The sequence below is a fragment of the Rattus norvegicus genome, chromosome 3 (genome assembly GCF_036323735.1).
Source record: "Rattus norvegicus strain BN/NHsdMcwi chromosome 3, GRCr8, whole genome shotgun sequence".
In the NCBI taxonomy this organism is placed as follows: Eukaryota; Metazoa; Chordata; class Mammalia; order Rodentia; family Muridae; genus Rattus; species Rattus norvegicus.
The window spans coordinates 152,417,500-152,435,141 of NC_086021.1; the positions used below are offsets into that span (position 1 = coordinate 152,417,500).

The 17,642-nt window shown below is 46.0% G+C and overlaps 1 protein-coding gene across 4 annotated transcripts in view; it reads left to right on the top strand.

Moving 5' to 3' along the window:
* Sec23b (Sec23 homolog B, COPII coat complex component) overlaps positions 1-17,314 on the top strand; it is a 42,474-nt gene extending 25,160 nt beyond the window's left edge. For 3 of the 4 annotated variants that reach the window (XM_006235126.5, XM_063284169.1, XM_063284168.1), the window contains exons 16-21: positions 2,098-2,175; positions 10,957-11,118; positions 12,681-12,767; positions 13,176-13,331; positions 13,805-13,870; positions 16,847-17,308. In XM_006235126.5, coding sequence (XP_006235188.1) covers positions 2,098-2,175; positions 10,957-11,118; positions 12,681-12,767; positions 13,176-13,331; positions 13,805-13,870; positions 16,847-16,936 — 639 coding nt within the window. In that variant the 3' untranslated portion in view covers positions 16,937-17,308. Of the gene's footprint in view, positions 1-2,097; positions 2,176-10,956; positions 11,119-12,680; positions 12,768-13,175; positions 13,332-13,804; positions 13,871-16,846 lie in introns of all 4 variants that reach the window. The other variant, NM_001277235.1, reaches the window with a different exon arrangement.
* Positions 17,315-17,642: the final 328 nt, after the last annotated feature.

Below are 17,642 nucleotides of genomic sequence, written 5' to 3' on the forward strand. Positions count from 1 at the left end.
TGTCGACTAAAGGAGGATTGATTGTCAAGTGAAGAGCGCTGCTTGTAGTGGCTGGCACATGCTTTTAGTCCCAGCACTCATGTGAGTTTGAGGCTAGCCTGGTCTACAAAGCGAGTTCCAGGACAATGAGAGCTACATAGATAACTAGCAGATAGAATGAGTGGCTTCTACTTCTAGGGCTGAGACAGAGAACAAAAGGAAGAGGCCCTCTCCCACCGGGCCGGCCAGGCCTAGGTAGAAGAGCATAGCTATTGCCTAGTGAGTCTTTCATAACACAGATTATCATGGTGTTGGACCCAAGGAATTTGCTAGAAACTCATTAGAATTAGATGACGTCTATCATCTTGGGGGCTGAGAAAATCTGTTCCCAAGGAAAATTTTCACCTGAAGGATACAAGGACTGGGGTCTCAATTGGCTGGGTGTGCTCTAGCATCTCAGCTCCATGGAATCCATGAGCACACCAGGACTCTGCAGCCGACCGTCACTCCATTGCCCTCTGTCGACAAAGCTGTGTATCACAGCAGCTGGGCAAGCAGTTTAAGGGCTTCATCCATGTCATAGACACAAGGGCGAGTGGGAGCCCTATGGGCAATAAATAGCTAACTGACACACCATGGAACCTCACCTTCTTGCAGATTCTCAGCCTGTGTTTGTGATCAAAAGCCTGGGAAGGAGGTGTGTTAAATGTCTCAGGTCCACATTTGCCCTTATCTGTACCTTATAAAGTTACTCATCTGGGAGTGCCAGTGTTTCAAACAAACTGTCCTCAGATGACCAGAGTCCCAAGGGCTGGCAAAGGCTTCATGTGGGAAGTCAGTCCTGAATCAGATCCTCTTATAAATGGCACGATAGGAGAGAAGGCAGAGTCTGGCCAGTAGGGCCCAGCATGAGGCAGCTCGTGGAGGCGGCAGCAGCCGTGCCCTTCAGCTCTGATGAGAGGAAGGTCCCGTCACAGGAGAGCAGTCTGGGAGCTGGGAGCAGAGGCAGTGAGGATAACCTTGATTATTTCTCCCTTAACTTTAAGAAGAGACTTATATGTGATTGTTTTTCTTAAAATTTTTTCTTTTAGATTTATATGTATGAATAATTTCCTTGCATATATAATATATATGTACCACATGTATGTCTTGTGCCTGTGGACATCAGAAGAAGGGTTGGATCTCATGAAACTGGACCTAATGAATGATTGTTAGCCACCTTTTGCATACTAGGAACTGAGCTCTGGTCCTCTGCAAGAGCAATGGGTGCTCCTAACTCCTGCACCATTTCTTGAGCCCCTTGCATGTAATTCTCAAGAGGGAATAAGATAGGCATGGTGCTGTCTTACCAGTAACATCACCATGTGAGGAGAATTACGGGGAAAGATTTCTGGCATGATGGCAGTAGCTGAGACAGGGCAGTGCAGTGGGAGTGGAGCGACCATTTGGAAGGAAAGAAGGAGCTGAAAGAACTGCTGAACTGGGGTTGGGGATTTAGCTCAGTGGTAGAACGCTTGCTTAGCAAGCTCAAGGCCCTGGGTTTGGTCCTCAGCTCTGGAAAAAAAAAAAAAAAAAAAAAAAAAAGAACTGCTGAAACCTTAGAAAACAGGTCTATAAAATCAGAAGGTCCTGTGGGAGAGATGCCTCAGTAGCTATGAGTGACTATTGGTCTTCAGGGGACCTGAGTGCCAATGGATCCAGGTGGTGGGCATATCCAGAGAAGCCCCTCCTGATTCAAATTCTAGGGATAAACCCAGGGCCTTCACATGCAAAATATGTGTTTTAACAAGACCTGCTCATTCTCTACCCTTCGTGCCTGAGAGCCAGGTTAGAGTTCATGAGCTGTAGCTCACTACATAGCTTTTGTCTGGGACTTTTCTTTTAGTTTATTTATTTGCATCTGTATTTTGCCTGCAAGTATGTCTGTGTGATAGTGTTGGATCTGCTGGAACTGGAGTTAGACAGTTGTGGGCTGCCATGTGGGTGCTGGGAATTGAACCCAGGTTTGCTGGAAGAGCAGCCAGTACTCTTAACCGCTGAGCATCTCTCCAGCCCCATGTGGGACTTTTCTAGGTGGCACTAACTCAGACTCTGTCTTTCCCTATTTCCTTTCAACAGTGTCAGAAGTTTGGACAGTATAACAAAGAAGACCCCACGTCTTTCAGGCTGTCAGACTCCTTTTCTCTGTATCCTCAGGTAAGAAATAGGTTTTTAAAGAGAATTACAGAAGAATGATCATCAGAACTTAACTTTTCATGTTTGGGAGAACAGGAAGACTAATGGTTTGAGATCCCATCTCTTCTGAGCCTCTGTTGAAGTCAAGCAAGGGTATAGCACTTGGATAGCTTTGTATGTGTGAGCAGCCAGTATCTGGGTCCCGGGACTTTCAGGTGCCTGTTGATGTGAAAGAGCTCTGGGCTGGCCAGTCAGGGTGGAGAGTCAGAACTGGCTCTGCTGCTGCTGCTGCTGTTGCTGGCCAGTCAGGGTGGAGAGTCAGAACTGGCTCTGCTGCTGCTGCTGCTGTTGCTGGCCAGTCAGGGTGGAGAGTCAGAACTGGCTCTGCTGCTGCTGCTGCTGCTGGCCAGTCAGGGTGGAGAGTCAGAACTGGCTCTGCTGCGGCTGCTGCTGCTGGTCTTAGGTGAGGTCTGAGACCTGTGAGTCTTTGTTACCTCATCTTTAGAAAGGAGGGTTGGTCTAGATTAGTGACTTGAAATCTCTTTAAAGCTGTGAAATCCTTTCCTTCTGTGAACTACCCTCCCTCAAAAGCCAATGTGAAAAGCAGGCAGATCTGAAGCTTCTCTGGGTATCCCCATCACCTGGATCCACTGGATTCCACCAGAGCCTCCACCCTCCAGGGTCCCTGCACTGGAGAGGTCCTGTACTCTTCAGGGACTTCCTCAAGAGAAAGAATATCTTCCCATAGAAAATATGTCTGGGAGGAAAAGCACAGTTGAGGCTTTGAGGTTTGAGCCACAGTAAGGGAGTGCACTGTGTTCGGGGACAGGGATGAAGCTGTGGGGTTTGAGGATCCTGAGAGACCAGAGGGCCACAGAAGAAGGAGAACAGGAACAGCATGTGTGTGTGTGTGTGTGTGTGTGTGTGTGTGTGTGTGTGTGTGTGTGTGAGAGAGAGAGAGAGAGAGAGAGAGAGAGAGAGAAAGAGAGAGAGAGAGAGAGAGAGTGCGAGCAAGTGAGCGCTCAGGACACAGCTTGTAGGGTAGAATGAGGGTCAGGTCTGCAGAGAGGACGACAGTGATGACTGATGGCAGGGCAGGCAGACTCTGGCTAATTCTAAAATGTCTCTAGAATATAAAAATGAGCCTTGAGAAGTAAAAGCATCCTAAAGTTCCGAATACTAAATCCAGGTTTTTAATGGTAACCGTGACAGCCATTCTTACTTGCAGAATAAGCACTTGAGAGTAAACCTACCTCTGTAGTTTATAGGTCAGGAAACTGAGGCACCAAAAAGTAGGCAGCTTCCCCAAAGTCACCTCCACGGAGTAGGACTCTGACCTAGGCTCTCTGGCTCCTGACTGGTACCTTAGAATGCTCTGTACACCAAGTCATAAAAGCCTTCACAGCTGGTGCCTTCCAGAGTGTGCGCCTTCATGGGGAGCTCTTTAAAAAACAAACCTTATGGTTTGCTTATGCAAACAAAGGCATTTGGGCTGGGGGCTGGGCAAATGGTCAGACAGAGTGGGTGCTGCTCTTTCAAGGCCTTAACGTGGGCTCCCAGAAGCTATATTTGGCAGCTCACAACCTCTTGTAGCTTTAGCTTTAAGGACCCAGCACCTAGTGTGGCCTAGTTGTGTGCCCATATGTTACATACAATCACACAGGCACACACACATAAAATAAAAATAAAACAAATCTTAAAAATTTTATCTGGGCTAGGTGTGGGTTGTGGTGTGAGCCTTTGATCCCAGCACTTGGGAGGCAGAGGCAGGCAGATGTCTGTGAGTTCGAAGCCAGCCTGGTTTATAGAGCTAGTTTTGAAAACAAAACAAAGGGGGAAACTTATCTGGAAGGGTTAGAGAGATGGCTCGGTTGTTAAGAGCATATTTGCAGAGGATCTGAGTTCAGTTCTCAGGACTATGTCCGTTCGCTCACAGTTACTAACTCCAGCTTCAGGAGGTCTGACACCTCTGAGTGGACCTGCACTCTCATGCACATGCCCCTGCTTCCCCCATTATTATCAAATCCTTAAGGGGTTGAAGTCACTTAAGAGCACTGACTGCTCTTCCAGAGGAAACAGGTTTGATTCCCCACATGGAAACTAACAACTCTTTGTAACAGTACTTCTAGGGGATCTGACTCCCTTTTCTGGCCTCCTTGAGGACTGCATGCACATAGTACATGGACATAAATGAAGGCAAAACACCTATACATGTAAAATTAACTCACTTCCCTTCCCCCACATATACTCACAAACAATGATACAAAAAAACAACAATCATAAGACATTTTTTAAAACTGTGGTTAAAAACAACAACAACAACAAAAATGTATCATCTTGGGGCCTAAGGAGATCTCCATTAGCTAGGTAAAAGGTGGGTAGGTATGGTGGCTATTATACTCTCAGTGCTGGACTGGAGAGATGGCTCGGCAGTTAAGGGCACTGACTGCTCTTCCAGAGGACCCAGATTCGATTCCCAGCACCCACATGGCAGCTCATACCTGTCTGTAACTCCAGTTCCAGAGGATCTGACTCCCTCACACAGACAAACATGTAGGCAAAACACCAACCAATGCACATGAAATAAAAAAATAAAAATAAATAAATAAATAAAAAAGAAAACTCAGTGCTCAGGAGTCAGACAGGATGTCCAGGGTGAACTGGCTAACTAGGGTAGCCTGTTGTTGAGTTCTTGGTCCAAATAAGAGATCCACCTCAATAAGTAAAAGCAGAGAGTGACAGACACAGGACATAGTTGAGCTTTCCACATCTGTTACACACAGGTACACATACACAACTGTTTGTTACACACATATGCGTACATATACCACATGCAGGCAAAAACTTATTTAAAAAAAGGTTTAGGGACTGGAGAAATGACTCAGCAGTTAAGAACACTGGCTGCTCTTCCAGAGTCCTGGGTTCAATTCCCAGCAGCCAGTTGGTGGCTCACAACCACCTGTAATGGGATCCGATGCCCTCTTCTGCTGTATCTGAAGACAGCTACAGGGTATTCATATACATAAAATTAAGTAATACATAACTTTACAGACTGATTTAATGTGTGTGACGTGTACGTGTAGTTGTGGACGTAAGTAAGAGTGCAGCGCTTTCAGGGAGGGCAGTGGATCCCTTGGAGCTGGAATCCTGGGTAGTTGTAAGCCACCTGGGTGCTAGGAGCTGGATTCACATCCTTTGCAGCAGCAGCATCTCTAGCCTCAAATTTATCACCTTAACCCATTTGAAATATATACTTGTGTGGTATTAAATACATTCACATTCTTGTGCACCAGATCTCTATAATTTTTTATCTAACTGAGCTATAACATGACTTTTTTGGGACTGTTAGCTTCCAAATAATGACATGGAGAAATATTTATTTATGCATGTCTAGGCGCTTAAAGCTAGGTTTGTTTCCAGCTAGCTCATATAACTTAACTCCTCCATCCTAACTTAAGTTGTGCCATGTGGCCTGTTAATTACTTCTCTTGCAGTCCAGACATGCTTCTTTATGTCTACCTGTTGAATCTCCTCTTCCCAAGCCTGACTCTCTCCCAGAGTTCCTATCTTACCGGAAGTCCCGCCTTCTACTTCCTGCCTTTGCTATAGCCATCAGCTTTTTATTAAACCAATCAGAAGGTGAGAGAGGGAGTGTTTACAAAGTATGATGTAGCCATATGAATAACAATACCTAAGTCCAGTCTGTACTCAACTCTCAGCTCTTTACAGCACAGAAATAAGCATTTGAATAATACAAAGAGAGTCTTTACACAGTGCACAATAATATTATCCCAACACTGAGGCAGATGTGGTGACACCCCCCCCCCAACCCCAATGTGGAGAGGTTTAATGAGAGAAGAGGAGGAAAGGAGAGGAGAGGAAAGGCCGGCCATGAGCACGTGGAGGGAAGAGGGGTGTGGGGTGGGGAGAGAAGGGACAAGGACAGAGAGGGCACAAGAGCAGAGAAGACGAACAAAGAGCAAGAGGGACACACACTTTAATTCCAGCACTTGGAGGGCTCAGGCAGGAGGGTCTCAGGTTTGAGGCCAGACAGACAAGGTCATTTTGTCACAAAACAAACAAAACCCACCTTGACTGTGTATCCAGTGAAAGACACTCACTATTTCTGTCTTCTGCTGGCTCCGCTGCACCTTCTTCGCGTTTGTGAACCCACAGATTTTTTTGACTTCAGGCTCATGTTTTAGAGATCCAGAGTAGATCGGTTCTGTGTGTCCAGCATCATGGATGTACTCACTTGACTGTGTGTGTCCAGCATCATGGATGTACTCACTTGACTGTGTGTGTCCAGCATCATGGATGTACTCACTTGACTGTGTGTGTCCAGCGTCATGGATGTACTCACTTGTGTGTGTGTGTCCAGCGTCATGGATGTACCCACTTGACTGTGTGTGTCCAGCGTCATGGATTTACCCACTTGACTGTGTGTGTCCAGCATCATGGATGTACTCACTTGACTGTGTGTGTCCAGCGTCATGGATGTACCCACTTGACTGTGTGTGTCCAGCGTCATGGATGTACCCACTTGACTGTGTGTGTCCAGCGTCATGGATGTACTCACTTGACTGTGTGTGTCCAGCGTCATGGATGTACTCACTTGACTGTGTGTGTCCAGCGTCATGGATGTACCCACTTGACTGTGTGTGTCCAGCGTCATGGATGTACCCACTTGACTGTGTGTGTCCAGCGTCATGGATGTACCCACTTGACTGTGTGTGTCCAGCGTCATGGATGTACCCACTTGACTGTGTGTGTGTCCAGCGTCATGGATGTACCCACTTGACTGTGTGTGTCCAGCGTCATGGATGTACTCACTTGACTGTGTGTGTCCAGCGTCATGGATGTACTCACTTGACTGTGTGTGTCCAGCGTCATGGATGTACCCACTTGACTGTGTGTGTCCAGCGTCATGGATTTACCCACTTGACTGTGTGTGTCCAGCGTCATGGATGTACCCACTTGACTGTGTGTGTCCAGCGTCATGGATGTACCCACTTACCTGTGTGTGTCCAGCGTCATGGATGTACCCACTTGACTGTGTGTGTCCAGCGTCATGGATGTACTCACTTGACTGTGTGTGTCCAGCGTCATGGATGTACTCACTTGACTGTGTGTGTCCAGCGTCATGGATGTACTCACTTGTGTGTGTGTGTCCAGCGTCATGGATGTACCCACTTGACTGTGTGTGTCCAGCGTCATGGATTTACCCACTTGACTGTGTGTGTCCAGCGTCATGGATTTACCCACTTGACTGTGTGTGTCCAGCGTCATGGATGTACCCACTTGACTGTGTGTGTCCAGCGTCATGGATGTACCCACTTGACTGTGTGTGTCCAGCGTCATGGATGTACCCACTTGACTGTGTGTGTCCAGCGTCATGGATGTACTCACTTGACTGTGTGTGTCCAGCGTCATGGATGTACCCACTTGACTGTGTGTGTCCAGCGTCATGGATGTACCCACTTGACTGTGTGTGTCCAGCGTCATGGATGTACCCACTTGACTGTGTGTGTCCAGCGTCATGGATGTACTCACTTGACTGTGTGTGTCCAGCGTCATGGATGTACCCACTTGACTGTGTGTGTCCAGCGTCATGGATGTACTCACTTGACTGTGTGTGTCCAGCGTCATGGATGTACTCACTTGACTGTGTGTGTCCAGCGTCATGGATGTACCCACTTGACTGTGTGTGTCCAGCATCATGGATGTACTCACTTGACTGTGTGTGTCCAGCGTCATGGATGTACCCACTTGACTGTGTGTGTCCAGCGTCATGGATGTACCCACTTGACTGTGTGTGTCCAGCGTCATGGATGTACTCACTTGACTGTGTGTGTCCAGCGTCATGGATGTACTCACTTGACTGTGTGTGTCCAGCGTCATGGATGTACCCACTTGACTGTGTGTGTCCAGCGTCATGGATGTACCCACTTGACTGTGTGTGTCCAGCGTCATGGATGTACCCACTTGACTGTGTGTGTCCAGCGTCATGGATGTACCCACTTGACTGTGTGTGTGTCCAGCGTCATGGATGTACCCACTTGACTGTGTGTGTCCAGCGTCATGGATGTACTCACTTGACTGTGTGTGTCCAGCGTCATGGATGTACTCACTTGACTGTGTGTGTCCAGCGTCATGGATGTACCCACTTGACTGTGTGTGTCCAGCGTCATGGATTTACCCACTTGACTGTGTGTGTCCAGCGTCATGGATGTACCCACTTGACTGTGTGTGTCCAGCGTCATGGATGTACCCACTTACCTGTGTGTGTCCAGCGTCATGGATGTACCCACTTGACTGTGTGTGTCCAGCGTCATGGATGTACTCACTTGACTGTGTGTGTCCAGCGTCATGGATGTACTCACTTGACTGTGTGTGTCCAGCGTCATGGATGTACTCACTTGTGTGTGTGTGTCCAGCGTCATGGATGTACCCACTTGACTGTGTGTGTCCAGCGTCATGGATTTACCCACTTGACTGTGTGTGTCCAGCGTCATGGATTTACCCACTTGACTGTGTGTGTCCAGCGTCATGGATGTACCCACTTGACTGTGTGTGTCCAGCGTCATGGATGTACCCACTTGACTGTGTGTGTCCAGCGTCATGGATGTACCCACTTGACTGTGTGTGTCCAGCGTCATGGATGTACTCACTTGACTGTGTGTGTCCAGCGTCATGGATGTACCCACTTGACTGTGTGTGTCCAGCGTCATGGATGTACCCACTTGACTGTGTGTGTCCAGCGTCATGGATGTACCCACTTGACTGTGTGTGTCCAGCGTCATGGATGTACTCACTTGACTGTGTGTGTCCAGCGTCATGGATGTACCCACTTGACTGTGTGTGTCCAGCGTCATGGATGTACTCACTTGACTGTGTGTGTCCAGCGTCATGGATGTACTCACTTGACTGTGTGTGTCCAGCGTCATGGATGTACTCACTTGACTGTGTGTGTTCAGCGTCATGGATGTACCCACTTGCCTGTGTGTGTCCAGTGTCATGGATGTACCCACTTGACTGTGTGTGTCCAGCGTCATGAATGTACTCACTTGACTGTGTGTGTCCAGCGTCATGGGTGTACTCACTTGACTGTGTGTGTCCAGCATCATGGATGTACTCACTTGCCTGTGTGTGTCCAGCGTCATGGATGTACCCACTTGACTGTGTGTGTTCAGCGTCATGGATGTACCCACTTGACTGTGTGTGTCCAGCGTCATGGATGTACCCACTTGACTGTGTGTGTCCCGCGTCATGGATGTACTCACTTACCTGTGTGTGTCCAGCGTCATGGATGTACTCACTTGACTGTGTGTCCAGCGTCATGGATGTACTCACTTGCGTGTGTGTCCAGCGTCATGGATGTACTCACTTGACTGTGTGTCCAGCGTCATGGATGTACTCACTTGCGTGTGTGTCCAGCGTCATGGATGTACTCACTTGCGTGTGTGTCCAGCGTCATGGATGTACTCACTTGCGTGTGTGTCCCGCGTCATGGATGTACTCACTTGCCTGTGTGTGTCCCGCGTCATGGATGTACTCACTTGCGTGTGTGTCCAGCGTCATGGATGTACTCACTTGCGTGTGTGTCCAGCGTCATGGATGTACTCACTTGCGTGTGTGTCCCGCGTCATGGATGTACTCACTTGCGTGTGTGTCCCGCGTCATGGATGTACTCACTTGCGTGTGTGTGTCCCGCGTCATGGATGTACTCACTTGCGTGTGTGTGTCCCGCGTCATGGATGTACTCACTTGCGTGTGTGTCCAGCGTCATGGATGTACCCACTTGCGTGTGTGTCCAGCGTCATGGATGTACTCACTTGCGTGTGTGTCCCGCGTCATGGATGTACTCACTTGCGTGTGTGTCCCGCGTCATGGATGTACTCACTTGCGTGTGTGTCCTGCGTCATGGATGTACCCACTTACCTGTGTGTGTCCCGCGTCATGGATGTACCCACTTACCTGTGTGTGTCCAGCGTCATGGATGTACTCACTTGCGTGTGTGTCCCGCGTCATGGATGTACTCACTTGACTGTGTGTCCAGCGTCATGGATGTACTCACTTGCGTGTGTGTGTCCCGCGTCATGGATGTACTCACTTGCGTGTGTGTCCCGCGTCATGGATGTACTCACTTGCGTGTGTGTCCCGCGTCATGGATGTACTCACTTGCGTGTGTGTCCCGCGTCATGGATGTACTCACTTGCGTGTGTGTGTCCCGCGTCATGGATGTACCCACTTGCGTGTGTGTCCCGCGTCATGGATGTACCCACTTGCGTGTGTGTCCCGCGTCATGGATGTACTCACTTGCGTGTGTGTGTCCCGCGTCATGGATGTACTCACTTGCGTGTGTGTGTCCCGCGTCATGGATGTACTCACTTGCGTGTGTGTGTCCCGCGTCATGGATGTACTCACTTGCGTGTGTGTCCCGCGTCATGGGTGTACTCACTTGCGTGTGTGTCCCGCGTCATGGATGTACTCACTTGCGTGTGTGTCCCGCGTCATGGGTGTACTCACTTGCGTGTGTGTCCCGCGTCATGGATGTACTCACTTGCGTGTGTGTCCCGCGTCATGGATGTACTCACTTACCTGTGTGTGTCCAGCGTCATGGATGTACTCACTTGACTGTGTGTCCCGCGTCATGGATGTACCCACTTACCTGTGTGTGTCCCGCGTCATGGATGTACTCACTTGCGTGTGTGTCCAGCGTCATGGATGTACTCACTTGACTGTGTGTCCCGCGTCATGGATGTACCCACTTACCTCTCTCTCTTGCTTTTGAAAATGCAGTTCATGTTCCATCTGAGGAGATCTCCGTTTCTTCAAGTGTTTAACAACAGTCCTGACGAGTCGTCCTATTATAGACACCATTTTGCCCGGCAGGATCTGACTCAGTCCCTCATCATGATCCAGCCCATTCTCTACTCTTACTCCTTCCACGGACCCCCAGAGGTGAGGCTGCTCGCACACGCTTGTCTCAGCCGTGACCTCGTCACGAGGGCTCTGTGTGTCCCTTTATCAAATATAGTCTTACGGCAGAACTGTAAACAAAATGTTGAGTTTATAGTAACTTTGTGTTGTTTCTGAGTATTTAAAAAAATAGCAAAAGTCGGCTTGGGGATTTAGCTCAGTGGGAGAGCGCTTGCCTACCAAGTGCAAGGCTCTGGGTTCGGTCCCCAGCTCCGAAATAAATAAATAAATAAATAAATAAATAAATAAATAAATAAATAAATAGGAGAAGTCAAAAGATAAAGCTTTTTGTGTAGGTGTGTGGAAAGTAAGAATATATTTCAAAACAAAACAAAACAAAAAACCCATAACCAAAACAAAAGAAAAAAAGAAAACCTTAAAAACCACAATGTTATGAGTTTGCATACTTTGCTCAGTAATTCCAACCCATGTGAGGCATCTGAGAGAAATATGACTATGATTACAAAATAAGTTTTATGTGAAGAAACAGAAAATGAACTATTCCACGAGAATTCGGGGTTGGTCGAGAGCTGGCCGTGAACACATGAGGCCCAGGTTCTAACACTGGAAAAAAGGAGTCGATGACAATCCATGTACTTGGTAGAAGGAAGTAGTTAAGTATTCTAAGAATAGTCACATAATTTACATAAAGCCATAAAATGTTAAGATGTTGCATAGTTAAAAAAACCAAAACAAAGTATAAATCTTTTAGTATAGTAAAGAATGCCCTGTGACAAACACTCTGGAGAAAGTTTAACCTTAAAACCTAATGGAGCAGTGTTTGAGCAGACGTGAACCCATCCTGTGCAAGAGTGGAGATCAGTAGCAGAGGAGGAGGTGAAGAGACGCTGGAGCAGTTGTCACAGCGAGGTCCCTCTGGCTCTAGCAGGCTCCACTTAGAGCTGTGATGGGCAAGTGGACCACAGAAAACGCCTTAAAAACTTATTGACTGCAATGCTGTCCAACTTGCAAATAAAGCCAATAAAGGTTTTAAACTAAAAAGGGGTAACAAGAAAATAAACTCTAAGCTGCATATACTAGAACTATAAAAATAAAGGATATAGAAGTGAACCAAAAGATGAGTATTACTTGTTTTCAGCTACAGATTTTCTGAAACGAGTACAAGTTGCTTTTTATTATTGAAATAAAAATCATAATATATTTTGTGGTAAACTTTAAAATCTTACATTAAATTCTGTGTTTCCAGTAGGCATCCCTGTTCATTTTAGCTGTAGCTGCTTGGGACTTGAGAGATCAGCTGGTTAAGAGTAGTTCTTGCACCAAACAGAGAAAGCGCAGGATGATGTTCTGGCTTTGGATCACAAGATGGCATCAGTTTCTATCCCTGGTTGATGGAGTGCCAGGGGCTTGTTTCTTCTACAAAACTGAGATTTAGAGCTACCAGTTACTAGTTTGGGGAGTGTGAAGAGGGGAAGCCTTGTGCTGGAACCATTTGCAAATGGCTGTTTTGTGGGCTTGTGCATTTGGGGTTGGAGGGCCATTTGTGTAGAGGGAAGACCAATGCTGTCTGTCTTTTTCCATAGCCTGTACTCCTGGACAGCAGTAGCATTCTAGCTGACAGAATTCTGCTGATGGATACTTTCTTCCAAATTGTCATTTACCTTGGTGAGGTAAGATGAGGTCATCAGTTTCTTTTTTTCCCCTGCTCTTTACTTCAGTTTATTGTGTGTATATGTTTGTGAATCTGTGGTACAGCTTGGTGAGTCATTTCTGTCTTTCCACCATCTTGGTCCTGGGGCAGATACCTTCCAATGTGAATGTGGTGGTCAGAGGACACCTTGTATCAGGCTGCTTTCTTCACCCACCACCTGGTCTAGGGGTCAAATTTCAGTCATCAGGCTTGGTGCCTAGAGGCCAGCCTTAGGTGATCCTAGAATTTGTCAGGCGAACAGTTCATACCAGCTGTCATGGACTTCTTGCCCTTCTTTGGATTGTGCTAGTGGAAAACTGTCTCAGGTGTCAGTGGGTTCTGTTAGCAGGGCCTTACCAGCAGTTCTGGTTGGTTTGTTTTGGTGTAGACCATAGCCCAGTGGCGGAAAGCTGGCTACCAGGACATGCCTGAGTATGAGAACTTCAAGCACCTTCTGCAGGCACCGCTGGATGATGCCCAAGAAATTCTGCAAGCACGCTTCCCAATGCCACGATATATCAACACAGAGCACGGTGGCAGTCAGGTGGGTGAGCCCTGTTCTAGCGCTAATGGATTTTCTTGTTGTTGTTCATGACTTATTTTATAGCTATTAATGTAAGTAGGCTGGTTACAATTTTATGTGGTGGGTAAATTTCCATATAGGTGGTCTTTCAGCTATGAGTTTTGTTTTGTTTTAGCTGTTTATTGCACTTCCAGGCTGGCCTGAGGCTCCCTAGGTATAACGAAGGTTGGCCGCAAACTCATGATCCTCATGTCTCTGCTTCTGACATGTACCTTGCCATGCCTAGTAGTGACTTGTTAAATGAATGTGCTGATACAAAAGTATAAGATTCTCAGTATTTCTGGATCATTTGTAGGTGAGGAGCCTGGGCTTAAGATAAAAGTAATAGATTTCTTAAAAAAAAAAACCCTCTAATTTAAATAAGAAAATGTTGTAAAATCTTTACTTTTTTGTACACTAATATTGCCTTTAATTTTTAAAATATCTTTTTAAAGGCTCGATTCCTGTTGTCTAAAGTTAATCCTTCTCAGACACACAATAACCTGTATGCTTGGGGACAGGTAAGAATCATCAGGTATTTGGGGAGAAAGCCCATCTATTTTTATTTAAAACCTATTTGAGCCCATGAATTGGGCCTGTTGTGGTTGAGAGACAGAATGAGTTGGAACTTTGTAGGGTAACATATTGCATTGTGAGTGGGGTACTACCTGTGTGGGCCTTCTATACAGTTTACTGTGCTAGGGGTAGAGCGCACCAGCGCGGCCTCTGTGCTGCTCTCCTCGTACACAGGGAACATGGCCTCAACTTCTATCTCTTGTCTATATGCCGTCTCCTGCTCCTTGTTAATCTATCTTGTGTTCACTGTCAGCCTGACTCCATTCCTTAATATTCCCCAAGTTTCTTTCTCTCTCAATGATCCTTAAAATGTTTTTAAATTAAACTTGGCTTTGAGATAACCGTAGGTTTATCTGCAGGTATAAGAAATAATACAAAAGTTGAACATGACTGGCACATGCCTTTAATCCTGGCACTCTGCATGCAGAGTCCAGTGGATTGCTGAGTCTGGGCTAGCCAAGGCTACAAACTGAGACTCTGTCTCAAAAAAAAAAAAATTGTAATTCTATAAAGAGATCTCCTAAAAATATTTTTTAAGATAATAGCTACATTCTGAAAAATAATTCAATATCATGGTCAGGATATTGTCAGTGATATAGGCATTTCTGTCACTATGTTGATCTCTCTCTCATATTGCCTTTCATAACCACTGTTACCTGCCATATCTTAACATTTGCCACTCAGTAATCTGCTCAGTGTTCCTATGATTAAAATCATGTATGTGCCATCTTGCTGGAATTACTCCTGAGAAATTGACTAGAATTTTCCAGTAAAACTGTCAGAGCACAGAGATGTCTTTTAGATTCCTAATTCATTTTCTGTAATAGTGACAGGGGCCTTCAAAATTATCTTTATTGAGTAATTTGGCAGTTGTGTGCTTTGGGGAATCATTTTTGTTAGGCTGTCAAACACACACACACACACACACACACACAGACACACACACACACACACAGACACACACACACAGACACACACACACACAGACACACACAGACACACACACACAGACACACACACACACAGACACACACAGACACACACACAGACACACACACACACGCACACGCACACACGCACACACACACACAGACACACAGACACACACACACACACACACACACACACACACACACACACCCCATTCTCTAGTTGTCCAAAGACTCTGTGGTCGCATTCCAGTTTCGTTCCTTATATTAGTCGATTTCATCTCCTTCCCCTGGCCTGCTAGAGTTTGGAAGTTTACTTTTCTTCAAAGGTACCAGTGCTTCATTTCCCTGACTTTCTCTATCATCTCTGTTTTCAGCCTTGGGACCTCTGTTCTGCTGCTGTCTTCTGTTTCCTTTAGAGTTCTTTTCCTCTGGTGATAGAGCATAAATGGTTGGTGTGTGGGCCTGGAGAGAGGGCTCAGAGGTGAAGAGCATTCCCTGGCTGCTCTTCAGGAGAGCCCAGTTGGTCCTCAGCACCCATATGGTGGCTTACAACCATCCTTAACTCCAGTCCTATGGGATCCAGTGCCCTCTTCTGGTCTCCAAAGGCACTGCATGCACAAGACAGACATGCATGCAGGTAAAACACCTATACTCGTAAAATAAACAAATAAGTAGGTGACTAGTGAATACATAAGCAGGTGGTTGTCAGTGTGACGCTTTACTGGTTTCTGCTGCTCCCTGTCAGCTGCTGCTGTGTCTCGTCAGTTTTGGTGTGTGTTGCTTGGTTTCCAACTATGCAGAGTTTTCCTTGTTTCTTGTTACTGATTTCTGTGTAGATTCTATTTTGGTTGGAAACATACTTTGTATGACTTCAGTTCTATTAAATTTGCTTGAAGTTTGTTTTATGATCTGGGGACAGGATCCGTTTTGCTTTATGTTCCAGAGTCACTTGAAAAGAATATGTAGAGCAGCTATGTGGCATGCTCTGCCAATGTTAATTCAGTCTGGTCACAGTTGGTGGCATCGCTGCATTCCTATGTATCCTTGCCAGCTATTTGTCATTCTACTGGTGTGGAAATGGGTTTTCTAGCCCCAGCTCTTGGTTATCTCTTCCTCTGTTCCTTCATTAGTTACTTCCTCACATGCCTCGCAGCCCTGTTTGGTGCGTGCATATTTAGAATTATGTTTTCTTAGCCCTCCTGTGTCTCTAATAATTTTCTCTGCAGTAACATCTACCTTATCTGACATTAATAAAGCCACTGCTTTTTAGAAAAATGTTCTGATTCTTCTGTTCTGTGACTATGGCTCTGTAATTGATTTGGACCTTTGGGATTGTCATACCTCTATCACTATACTCTTATACTCATGACTACTGAATTTTAGGAAAGAAAGAGATAAATTACCCATAGCACTATTTCTAGCTACCTTCTAGGCGATACAAACTAAATACCTTTAGGTGTGTTCATATGTTAGTTCTTTTCAAATTTGATATCTTGCTACAGACTTTGATTTCTATCCAGTCTTTTCCCCTGGAACATTAATTCATAAATGTGCTCTGATGTATAAATAGCATCTAGTGTTAGTGTCATTCATTCACTTGCTTGTGATACCTTTCTGTTAGCACACTTCAGAGATAGGTGTGGTGCTGACCTTGGCGTGCTCCATGTGGGGCTGGTGTACAAGTCTTGGAGGGTTCACGACTGGAGAGGAGCTCCAGATAATTTCAGACAGGTCTCTAGGACTCTGAGAAGGGATGAAATAGAGAGCTATATACTCAGCCCTCTCAGCAGTGGCAGGAATGCCCAGTCTCAGGAAAGGGTTTAGAGGAAAGCAAACTTCTGATGGATAGCATTAGCTAGGCGGAACACAGGGCGGTGAGGGACAAAGGTAATACCTTTGAATGTTTTAGGGCAGAAGGCCCTGAGCAGCTTGGGAATCAAATGTGGCTGTTGAGTTCCTTGTCAGTAAGCCTTTCTGGTTTTATTTCAGGAAACTGGAGCGCCCATCCTGACAGACGATGTCAGCCTGCAGGTGTTCATGGATCATTTGAAGAAGCTGGCTGTGTCCAGTGCCTCTTAAGCTAGTAGCACAGCCTAGAAGTGGAAGAAAATGCTGTCAGATTGTGCTCACATTGTTGATAGTGTCCTAGCATCATTCACCTTTCTGGGAGATTCTAATAAATAACCCACGGCTTTTTTTATATGTATGTCTTCAGGTTATAGTATGTCTTCAGGTTATAATTTATTTGTAGTCCTCTCTACCTGTTTTCATATACATGAAATTATATGTCATAAATGTTCTGCTAATTGTAGATGTTACTTACTTTTTGTACCTTAATGTTTTAGAGTCTATAAAATCAGAGTTTATGTATTTTTGACTACTTGTTTAAGTGACAGTCTTAATGATCATAAAGGAAATAAATCTGGATGAGGATGGCTTTGGCCAAAATAACACTAATGCAAATTTAATTTCGGAGCGTGTGTGTATGTGTGTGTGTATGTGTGTGTGTGTGTGTGTGTGAGAGAGAGAGAGAGAGAAAGAGAGAGAGAGAGAGAGAGAGAGAGAGAGAGAGAGAGAGAGAGAGCGCATGCACATATTCATGCTCATGGAGGTCATGCTGAAGGTGGTTTTCTCCTTCTATTTTGTGGGTCCCAGGAATAAAACTCAGGCATCAAATCTTGGCATGTGTCTACCTACTGAGCAGTCTCACCAGCCCCAAGCTGAGCCTGAAAGAGAATTATGAGTTGGATGTTGGATGCCTGACTGATGACAGTTGTCCACTTTT